Here is a 22,715-nt window from a genome sequence, read left to right on the forward strand (position 1 = left end):
TTATTTACTTTTGAAGATATTCTCATGGGCCAAAACACCCTCTGTGACCTTGAACTTTGTGTTTTTGTCATTAGATTTCTAATACACTCAAACCAGACCAGAATAATGCAATGAGGACAGGCTGTAAAGAAACTGGGCTGTGAATAATACATGTAAATGATGTTGAAAAGGTACCTGTGAGAGTTCCACCTGTGAGGTTGGAAGACAGACAAAATTGCTTTTCTTCTTTAGGGAGAGGGGCAGGCATGCCAGTATTTATACAGGAGGCAAATTAATTGGCTTTTGCTGAGCTCTGTGCTGCTGCAGCTAAACTGCTTCTACAACCTGACCTACATAACTTCCAATTTGCATGGGAATTTCCTCATTCAGCCACAGGACAGCACAGCACACAGTGAACTGCAGAAATGATCCTGGAAAGTCATACAGCCGCACATGAAATAAATTTCTTGTGAGTAAATTAAAACTTCATAAAATATCTTTGCAGCACCAAATTAATTAGTCAAATCAGAAATTAGAGTATTAAAACTAATATAATATAGTCAGAAAGCTGGTATAGTAATTTAAAAGTACTGTCAATGGCAATTAGCAATAAGCATCTAATTTATGGGACACTGCATATCCAGTGCTTTGCAGCAACACTTATATTTATACACTGACAGCCCTCATTTTCTCTGCTGTGCTCATTTCTCAGTCTCCTAATTTTCCTTGCATACTCAAACTAGGAAAAGCCTGGAAGTTACCCTGCCAGATGAAAGATACAAGTTTATTTTCCAGATTGCCTATGCTGAAAATGGCCAAAAAGTAGCTAACATGATAAGTTTGATAGGACAGATGTCTCATGAGAATTTCTGTATAGGGTTGGTTGGGGTCTGGACTCTGTCCCATTTGCAGGATTTGAACTCAGAAACAGTCTCAATGCACATATGTAATTTAAGGACAGATTCCAGGAAAATTCTGCATACTTTTGGGGGTCAAATAGATCTATAAAATCTTCCAGTAATAGTCCCTCTTCTTGTGCCAACAAGATGCTGGACAGGGAATCAGATACAAACAGCTGCTATCTCACCAAGAATTTTCACCTTACCTTCTATCCATTACCAGCTTTCCAGTCCTGTGTTTGTTCTCAGATATCCTATCCACTACCAAGATAACCAAACCAAAAATATCACTTGGGATTCAAAAGAGAAAGACAGACCTCCCAGCCCTAAAAGTATGTATGAAAATGTACAGCAGCCATTGCTTTATTTCTGGGTATTTCAGAGGCATTAAGAAGTTAATTTTCACACAGTCCAAGTATCATTTTATAATTTAAAAAAAATTACTTATGACATATAGAAGCCTACATATTATTAAATATGGACAGGTGCCAAAACTCCTCTAATAATTTTGCACTTTCTCTTTACTTTTTACTTTTGTGTGTGAGATTTTGCATTCTTATGGAGCAGACACATTTTACATTCAAATACTGGTGCAGCTGCTACTACCTAAAGCTTGAGAGATTTATGGATAAAAACACAAGTGCAAAATACAAGAGTACATTTGGTTGCATATCAAACAGCAGTTGCATCAGTCTCTCAAACTGCTGGACAACAGATTCAAGTCTACAGATAAATGTAAAACAAAATAAAATTCCTCAGCTAGACCAGCTTCTTCAGAAAAATACATTATGCATTTCCCAGTACTGACAGGGATAATGTAGTACTTTTCTCCTTGACCAAAGTATGTCACACAATTTGTTTTCTAAGCCAACGTGTGTTAAAGCAGAAAAGAATAGCCATTCTTCTGAATTGCTGTCAATAAAAAGGTAGCTACTGCGTCAGTCAGCTTGTGCAACAATAAAAACCCAGATATGTATCAATGTCAGAATCTCAGCACACTGCACACAAAACATCCTCAGTTCGTATACACCATCACTGCTGCAGGATGCACACACTGCTGCTTCCCAGTCACTTCACTTACTCTGACACCTCATTTTTACAGTGTAAATACCACATCCCGCCCAACAGAAAACCCCTCTGTGGATGCCTTTTTTGTCATGAACAAGAGACCAAAATAAATGACCGAAGCAGTCCCACTCAAACCTGACAACTTCATGCAGTTGCCTTTTAGTCTTTATCAATCAAAACCACTGAAATAAAAATAATGTTATAGAGGAGAGCTCCGAATTGAATTCTTGATTGAGAATCTGTACCAAAAGCCAGCCTTGTCTGAACAGAGCTCTCATTAACAACTCTGGCAGTAAATGGCATTTACCTTGCCCTAGGGAAGAGCAGGTACAAATCAGGGCACCCTGTGGTCATCACCTAGGGATTAACATTCCAGCGCATCGATCAAGCAGCTGTGTCTGTTCTAACTTTTCTTTCACTTCTAGCTTTTTATGGCCAGCAATTTAAGGCACTCAGCAAACCTCAGAGAATCCCAAAGTCCCTGCTCAGCAATATGCCTGACCTCGGAGCCAGATCCTGACCGTGAGCCCAAGGCAGCAACAGCAGCCAGGGCCCCGCAGACCTGAACACCGAGTTAGTTCACATCCATCACACTGAGAATGGTTTTCCACCTGCTCCTCCTGGCCTTCCCCCCCTGCTGCTTGCCACTGTCTTACACAATTAAAGCCTCACAAAACTCATCTAAACCACATCTTGTATTCCCCGACTTGGTTTTGAGGTTTTTTGAGCCAACCATGGAGTGCTGAAATATTTAACTACTACCACATATAATCTGCTGGTATGGGATTTTGTATAAAGAATAAAATGTGATATGGTTAGGCAGTAATATTAATTCATTTTCTAATCACAAATTTTTCCAAACTCCAAACAGAAGAATCTCTTTGGTAATGCCCACTACGCAGCTCCATTTACCACTTTTTAAACTTTACTATCACACTTGCCAATATTTCCTTTGCTGCTGCTCTTTCTTCTGCTCAGACAGGCCATCTGCCATCCTGCTCTCCAAACTATTTGTCAGCAACAATCTCTGTAGGCACTGAAGGATATTATAGGTGTGAATTACATTCATATTGTTCTTCCTGTATTTTGGGTTGAGGACAGTGCTATGTTGTAATGAGGCACTGACTGTAGAGAAAAAGCAGAAGCCCACAGCAGCTAGAACAGAAGGTACATGTCATAAATTTTCAGTGTGCACTTCCTATCCCTTACAACAAATTTATTCAAATTCTCCCCTGGCAATCAACTGTAAATGGTTTTCAGCACATGTAGATGTTGGCAAAGGATTCCAAATTATATGCATTAGGTTTTGTCCCTAAAACTGACCAATTTTCATTAAGCAGAGTAGACACATTTTTTCACTGAAAAATGTGTAGATGATACTCAAGATTAATCAAACTAGAGAAACTTTGGAGTGATTTTAGTGGAGTAATTCTAAGGATTGAAGCTCTGACAGGCGACTTGTCAGCCAATGAAGGGTTGTTGGAAGTAAAGCATATTGTAAAGATGAGCTGTGACTACTAAAAATTTTGGTTTATGTCAGCATATAAGAAGGAGCATTTTTATATATAAGATCAAAATGGGAAGCATTCAGCCTGGTTGTTCCAAACCACTTGATTTAGGGTCATGACTGGAAGGCAGGGAAGATCAAGCCTCTTTTAATGCCTTTTTATTTTTGACCCCTCTAAACATGAGTAATTTTTATTTTAAGGTTTGAATAAGTTTCATTCTCATCTTAGTAAATCTAATTCTGACTTAAAGCTTCAGGAATTTTCATTTTCAGGACAAACTCAGCTGGGAAGCTAAAACATACAGGAAACTTTGAGGTCTCATTCTGGGAAAGCAAAAACTCATTTAGAATTCACTTTAGCAAGTCTCTTCACTTGAGCAAAAATTGCACAGTATATAGAAAAAAACTTTAAAACAATGAAAAAAACTCCCACAAAAGCACTTTTTTAAAAATCTCATCTGCTTTGTCCATCTTGAAGATGCTGTGCAGCAGGAAGGTGTAGAAAGATTTGGATTTTGTGTAACATAAGAATAAGAGGTTAACTATAAAAATTCTGTTGAATTTTAGAAATATTTTATAAATACTGAGCACTATTGATCCAAGAAGCAGCTTGCTATTGTTGCATTATTTCATTCACTTGAGATACACTTAAAGCATTCCAAATTAACAACCTAAGTAAGGTCTAGTTCAACTTAATCGAAGACTAAATACATATATATATAGTCTAAATTTTTATATATATGAAAGTTTTCTTGCCATCTTCCTTTTCTTTTTTAGTTTTCTCTTATGGTTAAAAATAAAAAAGGAATAGAAACATAATTTCATTTTCATACATGCTGAATTCCAGCAGTCAGCTTCGTGATGCTTCCAGCTCACTGAGTTCAGCTGAGCATTTCAGGATTTGTGATGTTTTGCCAACACAGCAGGGTTGATGTCCCTGCTCTCAGTGCAGATCTGCCCTAGCAGATACTGAGTAGTTTCCCTGTACTAAGGGGCAGACAGACAGTGAGCAGCTATGACTTTGAGTCTTTCTCAGGCTGTCTTACTGGGGCTTCCTAAATAGTTAGAAGACTTAATCTTCTCTAAGTATCACCTTATAAAATCTAAATTTGGCTTTTTCTTAATTTGCCATATTCTAATTAGCCTCTGATGGAGCAGGAAAATACATCTTGTCCATTTATTACACAGGAAAGTTAAGATTATATTTATTCATAGATCTGCAGGGTGGCATGAAAAATCAGGCAGAGCTTTTCCTGCATTTCCTGCAACAAATTCTGATAAGAGCTTTTTGACTAACACAGGACTGAGGAAAGCAGAAGTCCTGGAGGGAGCAATAGGTTACCCTGAATGTACCTTCAAAGGCACAAAAAGCTCATAAAGCAAGAACCAAGTGAAATGGGTCATGATCTCCTCAAGCAGATGTATCTCTATATTTAGCTGTTGACACCTTAAGGAAGTGTTCTTATCACCACCCCAAGTTGGCCCAGCTTGTTATCTTCTGCTCACAAACTCATGTAGTAACATTGACCCTCAGAATCTCACAATCACAAAAATGTGTAGTTTGGAAAAGACACCCAAGATCGAGTCCAACCACTGAACCCAATGCTGACAAAGCCACTGCTACACCATGTCCCCAAGTGCCACCTCTCCAGATGCCTTTTCAATACCTCCAGGGCTGGTGAGTCCACCACTTCCCTGGACAGCCTGACCACCCTAAACCAACCTAAACCTCCCCTGTCACAACAGAGGCCATTTCCTCTTGTGCTGTCACTTGTTACTTGGAAGAAGAGACCAACCCCACCTGTCTATAGCCTCCATTCAGGGAGTTGTAGAGAGTGAAAAGGTCCCTCCTGAGCTCCCTTTTCCCCAGGCTGTACTCACCATACTTCCAATGCCAATAAAATGAATAATAAATTACTGAGAATGGCATTGGTGAGTAGCATTTTTACTTGGAGTTCCCCAGACAGCTATACATATGGCTTAACCCAGTTCCTCTGAAATAAGTAACCTTTTCTCCAGAAGTGTACTGATTGTATTTTAAGGCTTTAAAAGCATTTAAATATTTGAATATTTACTGAACACTAAACAAATCCTGACCACAATGATTGCTTAAAATGTGGAGACTGAAAAAGACAGTAAATTAATATGGCATTAATAGGAGACCAAACTGTCAAAGACAGCTAGCTCAGACTGGAACACAAAGTCTTCACAGAAACAAAAATACCTTTTGCTTTTATACATATTACCATATATACATATTTATATTTACAATTGCTAATCTCCACAGACCAACAAGCTCCTTCAAAAGGACACTCTTCCCCCATCAGTGCACTGCATTGCCTGCCAGATACAGGTGGAGCCATTCAGGAATAGATCCTCCATCAGCAAGAGCCAGGCTCCCACATTAGAGCTGCTCAGCTTCTAGAAAAAGTCTTTTCAGAAGGACTCATTAAATCCAGAGATAAAATGCACTAGGTCATCTCATTATCAAGAAAATAGCAAATTTATGATGCAAACCACAAATTAATGCAAATAATTCAGCTGGATGCTTCAAATCTGCTCAGTATCTTTTATTTGAGTATTTATCTTGAGCAATGACACCCACCAGTAATTTTATTTCAAAATTGAGACCTATGTCAGTATCTTAGATTTTGTAAACTCTAGCACCTTCTATAATACAGATGGACATTAAAGCAAAATTCTGTGTTGTGTTTTGTCTAGGGTAGGGCTATACTGTAAAAATACGCATTTCACTACAGTAGAAATTTCAAGTTTACCGATTCACCACTAGAGCTGGCTAAGAAATAGCAGAAACAGGTTAAAAAAGGAAAAAAATCTACAACCACAAACACAAAAAAAGACACTGACTGACCCACTTCCTTTTTCTGTGCTGTGATCTAGGCATTCACCTGCAGGAGAGCAAAATCAGGTCAAGGACTTGAACCTTTCACCTGTCATGGACAAGTATTCTGTTCTCTGATAATCCCGGGCTTTTTTTCCTGTACCAGATAAAGCTCCTTCTGAACCTGAAAAAGCTTTCACAAAAAAAGCACTGTCGAGACACATAAAACCAGTCTGTTTTGAAAATGCAACCTTTTTTTTCAAGAAAAAAAATCAGTTTTACTAAAAGCAAACAAAACAAGAATCCAAGTTAAATTTAGATGCTGCTTTTCAGAAGCAGCCCACACGGTAGATATTTTCTCCTGATAAGCATTAGGTATTAACCTCTCCCTGTATCTTCAGAGATAATTGTAGCTAACTCCTTTGGAAACAAAATGAAATGTGGGCATCTGTTCATTGTAAACATTTAAAGAACATTTTGGATACAAAATTAAACTGTAAATTATGTAATTTTTATTCCATTATGGAACAAAAATAAACATTTTAGATAAAGAAGAAAGGGAAGCCTAAATGAGACAGACCAGTCAGCCTGTGAAAAGCTATTTGTGATTAAGACATTTATCTGGAATATTGGAAGCAGAGGAGTCAAATCTTGGTGTCAAAGAGGGAGTAAAGGCCACGTGCAGTGACAGTGTGGGAAGGAATCACAAAAAAGCACATGGCAAATACTGAGTGGAAGGAAAGACTAGCAAAGAGAGACGACTCACTAATAGAAATATAATTCAGAAGGAAAAAGCCCCTCACAAATGGGGAGGGACATAAAGTAGTTATGTTGGGATAGAAGGTAAAAGATTAAAAACCAAACAATCTGGTATCTTAGCAACATATGAAATACACTCAAATCTCCTCTTGCTAAGTCTCCTGAGGGGTTAAAGTGGTTGAGGAAGACAGGGACAAAGAGCAGAATTACTTGCAGAAAGGCAATGAATGGACAATGGCAGGGAGGGCTTTGGCTGTTACTTGTTCTGTGTTTCGGCACTGTTCCTCTGTAAGAGAAAAGAGCTTTCTGTTTCCCAGGCCCCTTATTAACCTATGACTGTTGATGGCAGCAAACAAGTGTACTTTTCCCTCTAGAGCAAAGGGGTACTTGCAGTGAGAGCAAAGAGCCAGGACCCCTGAGGCAGGGTGCTGCTGAAAAGGCTGGAAGTGAATCTGGTCCTCCAAAGAGTCTCATCAAGTCTGTCTTTGGTTGGCTTCTGTGACAACACTGATCTAGTTTGTCTTTAGAAATTCCTGCCGTGAGCAAATTTATCACTGAATAATAGGAATACATGTGCTCATGGCTGGCAGTTTTGACTCCCAAATGGTTGATACAAAACCCACTAGAAAATAGTAGTCATACATGGCATAAAAGTCATGTGAGGACAATGCCATCTAAAAGGATTCATTAACAAATGTTTCCAGTCCCAGTGAGATCAAGATTCTATCACTTGATCTTTCTGATCTGGGAAATAATAGCTACATAAATTTCTGGGTTTGCACAGTAAAGTTTTAAACAGAAGTGGCTATTCCCTGTTGCTAGATGTAAGTGTTTTATCTTGGGCCTAAGCAATGAGCCTGGAAATGCTTTCAGGAGTCTCAGTGCTGTTTTCATTCTTAGCAAAAGTTTATAATTTTGATGTGGTAATCAAACTCATAGTAATACTGACCCATAATATTTTCAGTAAGATTGCCATTATTGTAGGCAAGTATGTACATACATACATTGCCCTCTCAGAATCTGGTCTTCACAGCAACACAGAGCACTCACTACTTTAACTTTGAATGATACTTATTCCTGGTTTTCTGTCATGAGCAGAGATTGTTCAAATTAGCTGAATAAAGACTGACAGAAGCTCTAAGCAAAGTCAAAAGTCTAACAAGAATAAGTGCACTAATGAGCATCCTTGTAGTGGAGTAAGGACTTAATGCAAAGATCAGCTAAGAGCACAGAGGCTCTTCTGAGGTATTCATTTTGAAAAAGTGATCAGAACACTCAGCACAAATCCTCTTGGAAGAAATTTTAGCTCTCACATATGAGCCTCTTAATGTTTTCACTCTCAAAAGAGTGTGTATTGGACTGATCCTGAGCTTTGTGCTTGTGCAGTGCAGAATTAATCTTCCTGCTGTTCATTACTTACAGTCATAAAACTGTACTTTGGACAGATCACAATATGAGGAGCCCCACAGCACCTGCCCCCACACTACTGCATCTTTTACTAGAATCATTTAATGCAGAACCACTCATAGGAGATAGCAAAACATTCAATTCAGACTTAGATTTAACACAGACACTTTCAAAGACATAGGATTAACTGCCAATAAGAGAAATCCAAAATCCATCTCTTTTCTCCATGTGTCCTTACTAGCTCCTGCAGCAGGCAACAACATCTTACAGAAATCTATACCATGGCATCTCAACCAACCATGAGGAATTCAACATCAGAATTGTGATGTAAAGTGAAATAGTATTGCTAAAGTAAGATCCTCTTGGGCAACTGAGTAGCTAATTTACAAAGACAAGAACCCAAAAAAAAAGGATGCTTTTCAGTGAAGTTAGAGTCATATTTTGTGCAATTCTCCTAAATGTCATTTCATGATGGCCTATCTTTCCTTACACTTATCTCCCTGAACATGAACTATGGCCACGACAGTGCTGAATTTTCCTCTTAGGAGGTTCGAAAATGTGATCTGACAAGACATTGATTGACTTCACCTTATTCATCCAGGCAAAATCAGGGAAGTCCTTCTGAAAGACGGTGGGAGATTGACAGCAACAGTAACATATTGTCAGTAGTGAGAGTACACAAGCCAGAAGAGTTAGTTACTTGGGGGAACAGTCAAAATAAGGGGCTTCCAGGGTGTCACAGAACATAGACTTCAACTATATTTGTACTTGCACAGCCACGAAATGGCCAACAGCGGATTTAGGAAATCATAGTGTGTTTGTAAGAGGGCTAGGAGGAGTTGTTGGCTGGGATTTGCATTGCTAGAGATCCCATTTTGTATCTTCCTTGGGATTTGTATTGACTCCATATAAAATGACTCATTCAATTTCATTATTATCCTTCCACATACATGCAATTTTTAAAGAAGAAGGAAACAAGTGGTTTTGAGGTTTGTTTGGAGTTTTCTTCCCTGCTGCCAAAGATACTGCACTTCCCTGATTCCAGCTTCTTTGTAAGAATGCCTACAGAGATGCAGCCTGCACAAGCTGAATTCCAGAAGACCATCTATGGTGTAAAAGCCGTGGCAAAACCAGACATAATTGAATACTGCAAATTAAAAGTTTTGAAGATAAAACAATGTTAAGTAACCAGATGGCAATACATTCTTGTCTTCCAGGAGAAGAGAAGAATAAGGAACTAATGCTTCTTTAAAACTAATATAAGATTTTTGGTCTAATTCAGATTGAATTTTTCTCTTTTTCCAAATAAACATCTATAACTTTTTATTTCAATGTTATTTCTACTAATTCCTAAATAAAGATCCATATGAATTTAATAAAGGCTGACATATAATTTAAAACTGAATTGAATGGAAATAAACTGTAATCCCCTTACTAATATTTCCAGAAAGAAAGCCAAAAGGTATGGGGAGTAGTTGTGCAAACCCACTGCCTTTTTTTTTTTTCTTTTCTAAAAGGACTGGTAATTCAAAGAAAGTAGGGAAAAACCAGCTCTGTTATTGCACACAAAAGTCATGAAAGAAATTCAGCTTAATATTTGGCAACAGCATGCACTAGTGCACTTTTTTCTGTTTTGACTTGAGAAGAGCAATACAAATTTAGAAGACAAAAGAACTCGCAATACTCCCCCCTCATTAGAAAAATGAGCATTTCCTGATCAATACCCTGATTTAAAAAAAAAATATTTTGCATCACTGACAGAGAAAACAAGAAATTAAAAAAAGTTACTCAAAAAAATCTACACTGCACATTCTGGATAAGTCACAGTTAGCTTATCCATGGAATCAAATATTATTAGGTGTTTCCTATGAATTTAAATTTTGTGTTTAGGATTGTAAGAAATAACCTTATCAAAACTGGTAGTGATTTTCTTTGCCCATGGCATTAGTGGCAAACCTGTGACTTCAATTAATCTCTCTTTGACGTTAATGTTTCAGGACATTCTGATAACGAACACATTCACACTTCCAGTTATCACCGGTGAACACTTTTACTGAAGCTTTGTTAATGTCGCATCTCTGCTTTGGAACATTCCATTCCAGCTTTGCAGAATAAAACCTAAGCTCTTATTTTAAGGAAAAGAAAACAAAACAAATCAAGACATTTCATACTATTCACAAAAAGTCAAATTTTACAGCTTCCATACAACTCAGATTTGAAAATGCATCTTCTTTTATTGATCATATCCCAAGGTCTTTACATGCCTGATGATCAAAAAGGAGGGAAAACATGTCCCTCATTGCCTGAGGGATATCTTTCCTTATTTTACCTTGCTGATGTTTCATATTCCTCAGCCTGTCTGTCATTTGAGGCATCTTTTCTCACGTACAGTTAAACTCATTGAAACTTCTGGAGACACTGTGTTGCTTTTCTTCTTTTTTACTATTTCAGTTAAGGCAATTCCTTCCTTTCAATTCATTAATGCATTAGGACTAATCTAGGTTAATTTGTGATGCATTTGAACCGGAGGAATTCTGGTTATACACCTTTATATAGAGACTGCAGTTGAGAGAAATATCAGATCCACTTCATGGAGGCTAACAGATCTTCTGGGGACTTCTTGTCATTTTTGGGGACTTCCCTTGACTGTAGTCACCACATCTTTAGCTCTTTAAACTTAATTTTACAAGCCAATAAAATACCACCTTTTGATTATTTAATTTTTGTAAAAGCTTAACATCCTAGAGCAACATTAATATTTTTTGTGAACACACAGTGTGGCACTTTGCCATTAGTTTGTTAAAACAGCATAAAATGACAGCCACTATAAAAGAAGCCTGATCAACAACCTCTCTATTCATATGAGCAAAAAAAGTCTTGAACAAATTAAATAATTAATGCAGAGGGGCTTAAAACCTTTTCTTTTTAAGACTAAGTTAAGCCACAAAATTCAGACTTGGGTCTACAATTTAAAAGTTCTTTTTAGGATTAAGTAAGTCCCATGTTAAATCTCCTCCACAAAACTCAGATATCCACCTCTGGGTAGTCTCCCACTTCTAACTGCCCCTATTTCCATGCAACCTTTGAAGTCTTTCCAACAGCAAAACCTTATTTTCTCCTATGCCTTCTAGAAATCAAAATAGGAGAACAAAAAGGAAATTCAGTAGGAAATTTGACAAATTCAGAAAGGTTAAGTAGAATTGATGAAAAAATTACCTAGAAAATCAGTTATTCAGTGAGGGGCACAAGTTTCATTTTATGTATTCAAATTATTTGGAAACATATTTTAAAGATATTTCACAATGGTGATTCTCCTTATCCTCTATTTGATAAGAATCCCTTTGCAAAAACCTTTGTGGTGTCCAGTGCAGTAGCACAGACTTCAAAGCCAGCTCTACTTAAAGTAGGAAGCTGAACTTCCTGAGTTCTCCTGACTTCTCTTTCAACATAAATCATCCTGTGGTCTTACATATACAAAACTAAGTAGGGGGAATAAAAAATAAAATGTTTAAGATTTTTGCTCATTTTCTTGGGGAGCTTTATGTTTTTATTTTGAGGACATTAGTCAGGGATGGGGGGTGTTTAGTACATTTTTTGAAAAAAACATTTTTTTATTTGTAGCCTAGCTATAGTTGTTTTCCTTATCTACAGTCCCAGTCTTCCCAGAAGAGGGAGTTTGATCTTTTGCTACAGTAATCTAAGAATGAGCAACTGCAGGTTCCAGATATGACACTTGCAGGTTTCTCTTTGATGAGATTCAAAGAGAAACATGTGTGCCACGTTGTCACAGGTTAAAGTGTTACAAGACCACAGGCTATGGCTCACTCAGTAGGAAGAAGACTTATGACATTTGAAAAAGCCATTTTAACAAAACTCAAGCATAACAACATGGAAACCAAGAGGAAAAAAAAAAATCAAAGTTGAAATGAAGCATTTTAATGAAACACAGAATTGACACATTTTGACAAAATTTTTGTCTGGAAGATGAAAAGTCTTGAAACGCTCAGAGCAGGGATGCTAAATAAACCCTGTTTCTGGTGGCTGGTTTATACTGATTACAAGTGAAGTATGATCAGGTTACTGAAGAAATTACATTATGGGGTTGACTGCAACAGCAGGAGTATGGCCTGGTGACCTATAAGCTTTCCAGCCCACTTTTATTCTTCTAGGAAAGAATGCATTTATTCTACAAAAGTATTGGATAACATTGCCAATATTTGACAGGGGATCCCTCTTTACTCAAGCTAAATGTTAGCAGATACATCATCAACAGCACATTCCCCATCAGGAACAGCCTAAGCAATGCCATGAAACTTAAATGTGCTGGACTTGTTCAAAAAGCTTGATTGACATCAACCAGCGCTGGCAATGTGCAGCCCAGACAAAAGAGCCCTCATTGCTTATTTCAGCTTTCAGAAATTTACTGTTGCATTTAAAAAATTGCTTCTTTCTGAAGCTACCTCCAAATTCACCCTTCAGCCATTCTCTTTCTAATCCAAACACAAACCTAAGTTTTGGCAGTGCAAACCCAGAGTCTTTGAAGATGATAATACTGTGCTTGACTAATGTGTCAAATACTTTTTACACTCCTCAGGTTATGCAAATAACAAACATTTCTGCCGCTGAGTGCTACTTACCAGCATGGTATTAATTTTTTTTTTCTCTCACCAGAAGGAAGATAACCACATTACTGAACAAAATGTTGTTGCTGTCCAGCTGCAGCAGAAAGTTCAATTATCTTCCTTCCAGGCTTGACATCCTTAGAACAAGTGCATGTGCACGCACGTACACTGAGATATATCACATTATGCCAGCACACAGAAATGGATCTGAACTGGACCTGTCTTTTCCTCTTTTGAAAAGAGACAAGGCTCAAATATAAGATAAATTTCAAAACTGACTAGAAATGTACCTAACTCACGTTAACCTTCTTCATTCATGCCAAAAGAGAGGCTCCTTTTGGGCCACAGGTATGTCCAGCAGATCCATGACAATGTCAAGCCAAAGTCCTCCCTTCCTTACATACTCTAAATAATATAATTTTGAAAGAAAATCTCAACAAAACAATTTTTATTTTCAGAAGGTATAAAAAGGATGTTTCAGCAGCACATAGCCTCACTATCATGTGGCTGAAAAATGCTCTGGAAACAATCCAGTCAGAATCCAACCAGAGTAAGCATCTTCTAATAAAGAAAAGCAAGTCTGTGCAACCAACACAAAGAAAGAAACATAAATATTGTCTGCACCAGATAAACACTATGGGGCTTTTCTTCTTGTCAGATGCAGCTTAATCTGGGAGTCTTTTTGGGGTTTTGTGTCGAATCTGCATGGATTTAACCTTTACTCTTGAGAGAGTAAAGCCAGAGTCCCCTGTAAAAACCAGGTCAGACAGGAACCACCCTGTCCTGTTGTTAATCAACTGTCCTTTCCCACACTTTTAGGATACAAACTACCTTTTTCTTTGACATATACACAGCTTCTATATCGACACACGCACATAAAACTTGGCTGAGGTAAAATCTGCCTGTACCACTACAAGCTCTGCATTTTACCATTAAAGGTCAAGCTAAGGACAAAAAAAACCAAACACAAAGCAACCTGTAATGGGAGCTCCACAACACAGAGAACTACAAAGCAACAGGAGCCTTTAGAAACAGATTTTCACATGGAAAAGCACAAGAGAATGAATTAAAAAGCACAACGACTAGAAAAACAAGCATTGTTCTTCAAAAAAAAAACAAAACAACTAAAATCTAATTTTAAAGAGTACCCAAAACCAGAAGATTTTAATATGCTACAGTTTCCAGGTATATGAACAAACACAAGAGATTGGATATGACCCTTTGTTGTACGTCACTTCATTTAAAAACACAAGTTAAACATAATTAAATGGATTCACCTTAAAAAAATTCATCTTGGATAATATTTTGGGCATAGTTTATTAGTCAGAGAATTTAGAAAGGGAAACAGTGGAGGTTTATGCAGAAGTTATTCTGACATGTACTGGCCAATGTAATAGAAAGTTACTTTGTCTCCACAGTACTGCCTGAAAGTACATCTTTATTATTTATGCAAATAGACAACAAATCACTTGTCAAAGTGAAAAACTAATCAACCTTCACATAAACTGATATAAACTATTTCCAAGGAGATTATAATCTCTTCAGTGCCATGCAATGTGCATTTATTTCCTTTTGAAGGAACCACTTTGCACTTTATACCGGGTTTCCTTTTAGATTATGTAATTTGATGTGTTTCTGAGTCAAAAGCAGGGATGCTTTGGCTCTAAGCAGGGACAGTATCATCCCAGACCATAAGGAATCGCGTGCCCTGCTGGAGCAGCACACGTTTCACAGGAGCAGGGGCGGGTGACGTGGTTTATCCTCCCAGCAGGGCGTCGCTGCGCGTAATGCACAGCTGCAGTGGCCCAGCAGGGACCGGCTGACTACAGGCAAAGGGTCATCTCACATGGCAAGGGCAGCCTCCAGCACGGGTTGCAAAGAGAAGAAAAATGTTTGACGTACTTGGATCTGACAAGATTGAGTCGGTTTTCGGCAAAAATTGGTCACAGCGGACTCCTTGGTAGCCCTCTTTGCACCTGGGGAAAAGGGGATAAATGACAAACATACGCATGCGGTAGTAAAAGGTTAATCTTAAGGTACCAAACCAACCCTGCCAACTCGCAGAACTACAATATGCAAGTTGCTTTGGCTGTAGTGGGAGCATGGTTATTACTGGAACACAATGGAAGCAGGTGAAACAATCTGTATTTCAAAAAATTTCCCTTCAAACCTTCAATTATTTTAGAAACTATTTATGAAAATAAACATCATTATTTTAAATATCAATTCAGTGAAACAACCAAAGAAAAAACCTGAATAAAATATGCATATTTGCAAGTAAAATAAACCCTTCAGGTAACATAGCAATTTATAAAGCTTCCATACTGCATGAACCATGAGACAGACAACTTATCTTTTTCTGTCTGAAAAAGCAGGGAACAGTTAGCTAGCCATTAATTTTAATGCCAGTTTATGCTGTGCTTAAAAGAGAAAATGATAGGCATCATCAGGCATTGTTTGCAAGCAGGAAGTTTAAGATGCCTGTAAGATTAGATTTTAAAGTACATAAACCAGAACACCCTCCTGCCTCAACAAACAAGGACTGGCTTTGACTGAGATTGTAATACTATTATTTATCTTGAAGCCTTACTTTGAAAGAATTCCATTTGCTGCTTTTGAACTGTTCTCAGAAGTCTCATTTCAACTAAGTGTATCAGAATCAGATCTTTAATTATTTATTTGTCAAGCAGTTTTTCAGAGGAAAGTGATGGACACTTTAATTATAAATGATAGCACCAGGGATTCCTTATCTCCCAAAGCTCTTGCACATCACTTAAGCAATATGCTCAAATCAGCATCACCACCTTTCATTAGGGTTGACAACTGCAGCTTGAATGATGTGATAATGTCAGGAGAAGAAGCTATCTGTTCCTTCACAATGTTTGTAGTCAGGCTTCCTCTAAATGTTGCCTTTTAATATGCATTTGGTTTTATAAATTAATGGTTCAATGAGAAGTGCATCTCACCAGCATTGACTCGGGGATTAGCAACATTTGTGAGAAAATATGTAAATTATGTTCCCATCAGACACAAAAATATAGTAAAAATCTGCAGTAAGAAAAAGATTTAAAACCCCCATACATATAATATTTCAAAACCTCCCTTTTGGCCTTTCTCCCTGATGGATATGAGGTACTGCTTTGGAGATCAACTTCCTCCCAGTACTCTCCTACCTATAAAATAACTGACTTGAAAAAACTGTTCAGGTTTGGTTTCATTCAGATCCCATGACAGTGGTCATAAGTTATCAGTCAAGGAAAAAAATGTTTTATTAATTAAAACAGTCCACTAGTCAGAAAAACTGAAGTAGTTCACATATACTCAGACACTGCTACATGCCTCTTTTGCCTCTGATTAGGAAACATCAGAAGCTGCCTCACATCAAAAAGTCTTCACAGTCTTGAGAGGAGCTGGTAGACATACTGCACTGGTGGGGATCCTTGCCTTTCTGTGAGCATTTTCTATTAACTTTTTGACACACATTTGACCTGACTTGGTTATAAATACCATATTACAGACTTAAGATCCTCCACCCTAAAATGTCGGTCATAAAAGCATATGAGGAGAGTGTCACAGAGTGGTATCTCCTGGAAGAGCTGTGCCATGTGTTCATCAGTGGGTGTGGACATTTTCACTTACCTGTACCTCTGAAAAACAAGCCACAAGTGGAAAGTGTTTCTTTCAAAATTTAGTACAGAGGTGGATGATATACCAAAGAATAATCTTTTAATGTAACACCATAACCTTACACTCAGATAATACCTACTATGGTGAGACTGCACCTTGAATCCTGTGCCCAGTTCTGTGGCCCTCGATTCAAGAGGTGCTGGAGTGAGTCCAGACAAGGGCAAGGGAGCTGGTGAAGAGAGTGGAGCACAAAGGAGGAGTGGCTGAGGGAATTGTGGTGGCTTAGCCAGAGAAAAGGAGGCTCAGGAGACCTGACTGCTCTCTACAGGTCCCTGAAAGGAGAGTGCAGTGAGGTGGGGGTTGGTCTCCTCCCAGGTAAGAAGTGACAGGATGAGAGGGAATAGCCTCAAACTGCACCAGGAAAGGGTTAAATTGGGTATTAGGAAAAAATTCTTTACTGAAACTGTGGTCAGGCTTTGGAATAGACTGCTGTGGGAAGTGGTGGAGTCAGCATCCCTGGAGGTACTTAAAGCTGTGTAGCTGTGGTGCTGAGGGACATAGTTTAGACATGGGTTTGGGTTAACAGTTGGATTTACTGATCCTAGAGAGGTTTTTCAGCTTCAGTTATTCTACAACTTGATGGCCAAACATAGTTTGGTTTTTTTAACTGCATTAAGTTTTTCAGCAAAGAGAAAAATTAAGTTTTCTAGTTCCCTTAACAAATTCTTTTTTAAATCTGTGAAAACAAATAATACCAATAATTACTTTGCCATTGACACTCAAGTTCAAACGTTTACATGTTAAGTCCTTAAGAATTTCAGAATATACATTTGGCAGTTTTAATGCTACAATATGAAAAATTTGATCATGTTGTGGCATCCCATAATCTTTAGGACACTACTCATGTGTCCTAAATAGGCAGATGTGATATGCACACACAATGCTCATTGGTATCACACCTCCACAAAAGAAAGCACCACAAGCCACTGCAGAAAACCCTATGAGAGCAGCACTGTGGTGACACATACAGAAATTCAGGAAAGTCCAAATGAGGTCTCTCAATATCACCATATGCAGTGTGAATGATCAAATACATATTTATGGATGCATTAAGAAAGCCATGAGTTACCAGAGAAACCTTGAGAAATGCTTAGGTGCTGCTCATGGTTTCAGAAATGATCAATTGATTCTGAGACAAACAAATTTTTATTAGAGATACTATAAAAAATAAAAAAGAAAAAATAGAGCAGAAAAATAAACTGGATAAGATATTGCTTGTAGACAAACAAAAACTCTGATGTGCATGTGGGACCCCTGCAGCAAAGGCTGGAAAGGACAGCCTGAGATCCATTCCAGCAGCAGGAACAGCTCCTCTGCTGAAGCACTGCACTGTATCAGCAGGCCTGGGCTCCAGCACACACCATGGCAAAGGGGTCTAAATATGGTGTTAATTGCAGCCTCTCTGCAAAGTAAATATGAAAAAGGAATTCTCTATTTTGCATTCAGATTTTCATTGAAATGAGTGTGTCTGCCTAGGCTCCAGACCAAAATTATTACCAGGATTGTATTGCACGAATGGAATTAGTTAAATCCTTCTGATTAAACGGTATGAAAAGACAAGTACAAGGTAAAGATAATCTGCACTGCTAAAATGCTTATATGCAAACAGCATATCCTTAACTGATAAGTGCTAAATTCAACTAAGATTATTTCATCATGTCTTCTTCACATCTTTTTTTGGCAATGTACTTTCCCAGGTGATTTTTTTTAAGGTCACCAGTAACAAACTGCATTGTGCATTGCACTTGGTGAAGTCAGCCACAACGACTTCTGTGTGAAAACATACACACAGAAACACATCTCTCATTCCTCGTGAGAAGGCTTTCTTCCCTTTTTACTTCAGCACATTTGCACCTAAGTATTAAAAAGTAAGTACAGAACTAGACTTTATTCATTATTTCATTCTTTTTGCTAATGTTAAATAGTACTGATACATGTATGTTCTAATCAAGGAGATCACAGACTCTTTCTGTGGACATTTTCCAGAACTGTTTCTTTGTACAACCTTGTGGAGCCACAGGAGATTTCAGATAGATAACTGTGTCACTCATAAGATTAACACAGCACTCCAATTTCCTAGGTTTCAGGTTGGATGCATTTGAAAAATTAAAGTGGATGGGGGTGAGGGTGGGGAAAATTTTGCAACAAACAAAAATGAAGAATAAAATAGATTTAAGACAGCAGAAAGGGAAGAAAGAGAACCTACTTAGAAGACTTAGGGTAGGACATAAAACTTAGGGCCAAGAAGCCAATACTATCACAATTTACATTTCCCCCAAACATTTCCATATAGAGTTCCACATCCCTATTAAGCCAAAATATTTACTTGTCAAGGGACAGCAAGGTAGAGAATGCAGGAGAGAGAGTGGCACCAGCAAACTGCAGAGGCTACGAAAGATGGCAACACTATGAATCCCCATCCCTTTCCTCCTTCTCTGTGATATCCATCCATCTGAAATGGAAACAATTCTCCCTCTTCCCCAAAAGTGAAGTAGTATGCAGAAAATAGTTTTTCTCAAACAAAGAATTTGGCAAATGTAAAATATGTGAGTAAATTTCAAATGAAAATTTTGAAAATGACATGATAACTCAAGGATAGACTATACCAGAAGTGAAAGCTATAGGATTACACACCAGGAAAACAAGCATGTCCTAGGCCAAAGGTGATTTGTGACTTAAAAAAAAAAAAAATCATAATAGCGCAGTGCCCAAAAGATTAATTTATATGAACCTGTAATCTGATTCTAGTCTCATGAACAGGAGTAATCCAATTTGAAAGATGGAATTAATAGTACCTATGAAAAATGAAATTCAATTTTTGCAGTGAATCCAAATCCACACACATTTCCACCCCCTTGTAAAACTGCAAATTGGCAGTCTCAAAGATGATATTAATTAGAATGATCCATCTCAGTGGATCAGTTGCAAATGATTTTCTCCTAACACCATTATACCCCCTGTACTAAGATTCAGATGCCAATAAGAGAAAATACTGCAGCTCTTATTTATTCTCTCTCTAAGAGAGAAACCCAAGATCATGATAAAAAATATTCTAATGGTCTATAATTTTTGATCAGGTATTTATTTGCACACAGAGAATGCAATACTCTTTATCCTGGGTCAGAGTCAGTTACACAATAAATCTATGACAGAAAGCTATGACATTATATAGGCCATTGGGCTATGCTTTAAACAATGAAAAATAATTCCTTTCCTCTGCAGGTAAGCTAAATATAGATTTCTGTGCCTGCAATGAGAATGACCTTAACTGCAATACACAGAAATTTATATTTATTATTTGAATTGTTATTATGTGAAGATTTTTTTCAAAAGGGAAGAAAAATTAATCTTAACAGTGAGGGCCAGACAGGATATCTTGTCATTTAACACATGCAGCCAGTCTAAATAGAAAATAAGCTTCCTTGGCTCCTCAGATCAGGCCACAAAATCACAAGTGAGAACACTGTGCTCAAAGCCAGAGAGAAAATGAACCCTTCATAAAAATCAGTGGTTTGCAGCCTCCTGGTCAGGAACCCACCTGAGGTGGGAGATTCACGTTCAGTTTTTGGTGTGAGAATGAAGCACTAGAGACTCAAAGCCAGGTTTTCTACATTGCAGAAAAGTCCTGATCATTTGAGTGTTATCTATTCTGAGAAGAAGCTCCTTTCTTCTGGTTCTACTCCTATGGTCTATGCTGTGCACAACATAAAACCTACTAATTAAATTTAAACTAAATTCAATATAAACACATAAAAATGCACTACATTAAAGTAAAATTAATGCATGGCATTAAAAAGAACAAACTGAGAATCCAATAAGGAACTGGCTAAAGGCATACTGCTTCTTGAACATACTCATGAATCCCTTCAGATGGGAAGGCCTGAACAATAGTCCAGGACACTCACCCTCCTCCAGATTTCCTTTCAAAAAAAAGTTAATTTTAGATGATCCCCACAACAGAGAGGCTACTTACTGTATAATAAAAGCTTCATACCATGGATTTTAACCCACTTGATTTTGTTAAGACCTTACAATCTATTATGTGACTGAATAAGATATGTATCTGCCTCTTCTTTTTCTTTCCTTAAAGAAATAGTACAACTCTGACAGAATGGACAGCACCAACTTTAGAAGGAAAATCAAGAAACCCACTTGTCTGTCAATTTTCTTTAAAAATGTTGTAACTATTAAAAATAAGTAGAGCAAGTAACCAGAAAGGAAATTATCTTGAAAAGGTAGACAAAGTATAGTAAAGAAAGGAGGTTTTTTACATTATTTTCTGTGGAACCAGGTCAGCTGAAACACTCAAACATCATAGCAAAATTATAGTCAGGAAAAAACATATTAATGGTTGGTACAATTCACTGTATTCTTCAGTAAGTAAATTGTCAGTGCAGCTCTCTGAAACAGGGAAGGACTGTTATGCTTTTGGAGTAGATGGCATGAAGAGTAGAGGTCACAGCTACAAAACCCTGAGACATTGCCCAGATTTAGATAATAAAACTTTCAGCTAATTTGTTGACTTCAGTGTTTCAGGATCCTTTAGCCTTGGAGAAACTAAATGGGGACACTTGAGTAAATCCTGTGTAGGAACCACTGAACTAAATGGGGCTTTTAACATTTGAAAAGGAGTTATGTGGATTTGACTTAAATGCCTCATCCATAATTATGCTGGAACTACTGAATTATCATTCTTCTCCTGATATAGATGTCTTGCCTTCTTCATCTTTCCTAAAAGGTAGGTCATAAAAAGAATTCAAAATTAACAAGATATGTTAGTAAAGCTATCCAGACCTATGAACTAATGATAATTTCCCTTCCCTCAACAACAGACCAATTTTCTTTAATTTGAAGGTGCTTCCTTAAAAGAGAAAAAAAAAAAAAAGAAAAAGGAAAAAAAGGAAGTTTCATATTCTTAATCAATGCACATAGCCTAAGCAGAATTGTTACATAATGGTTCCAGACTACCAAATTCACTTACAACTCTGTTTAGGTTACTTGGTATCAAATTCATTTGTGGCATATTCACACCTGGATAAACAGTTCACACTAATATACAATCTTTGTGCTTTTCAAAGGATATGAATTACCTTTGCCATCTGCCTTAATCTCCTTAACAACAAACTTTCATCTGTAAAGCATAAAAACCTTAGAAACTGTCTGTGAGTATCAACTAATAAACCAAATGTTAAACTAACTAACAGAGCAATCATTTCTTTGCTGGTCTGAGCTTAACCAACCAGAAAAACTGAAAAGCTTTGATTAGGTTTTTCCACAAGATACCTCTGTGATCAATGATTTACTATGGATGATAAATGAATATAATCTTTCATTATGCATGGCATTCATCAGCCATTAGAAAGATTTTTAATAAATGGAAAGTGAATTCATGCCATATTCAAAGCCTCACACAGCACAGATGAAAGCCACATTCAATACTTGAAAAAGCAAATAAAAACGAGACCCTTGCTTTGTATTATGGCTGCCCAAGATTGCTATCTTTATAAATAAAAACCCTTCCAAACTCTTCTTGAAAACAGCTGCCAGGGACTAGAGTTAGAAAAAAAAAAAACATCTAAGAAATCAAAAGAGGACTAAAAGATGTAAGACTTATATTTGGTGTCATGGTGTTTGGTGCCCTTCAAGAGGCCATTTGTTAAAGATGGCAATTATAACAACAAATGAGGTAATTGTAAGGAGAGGTGCAAACTCACTTCTAAGTGGCTTAACAGGTTTGCTGGATGTGTCATTTCCCACTTTCCTCCCCACAAATATTACAAGCCCAACATTAAAATCTTTGGCTTCCAGCTACTTAATAAAAACAACAGAGCCCACTGTCAAATACGTTTTTCACTTTATTACATTGAATATTTCCCAATTCAAATGTATGACCAAAAATACTCAGAGAAATTAATTTTTTTTTGTTTCAAGCCCAAGCTAGAAGT

The 22,715-nt window shown here is 37.4% G+C and overlaps 1 protein-coding gene across 2 annotated transcripts in view; it reads right to left on the reverse strand.

Annotated features, from left to right (window-relative positions):
• NRG3 (neuregulin 3) overlaps positions 1-22,715 on the reverse strand; it is a 348,675-nt gene that overhangs the window by 90,996 nt on the left and 234,964 nt on the right. For both annotated transcript variants that reach the window (XM_021537205.3, XM_021537204.4), the window contains exon 3: positions 14,986-15,059. In XM_021537205.3, the coding sequence (XP_021392880.1) occupies positions 14,986-15,059 (74 nt within the window). The remainder of the gene's footprint in view (positions 1-14,985; positions 15,060-22,715) is intronic.

The sequence above is a fragment of the Lonchura striata genome, chromosome 6 (assembly GCF_050655825.1).
Source record: "Lonchura striata isolate lonStrDom1 chromosome 6, ASM5065582v1, whole genome shotgun sequence".
NCBI classification, from domain to species: Eukaryota; Metazoa; Chordata; class Aves; order Passeriformes; family Estrildidae; genus Lonchura; species Lonchura striata.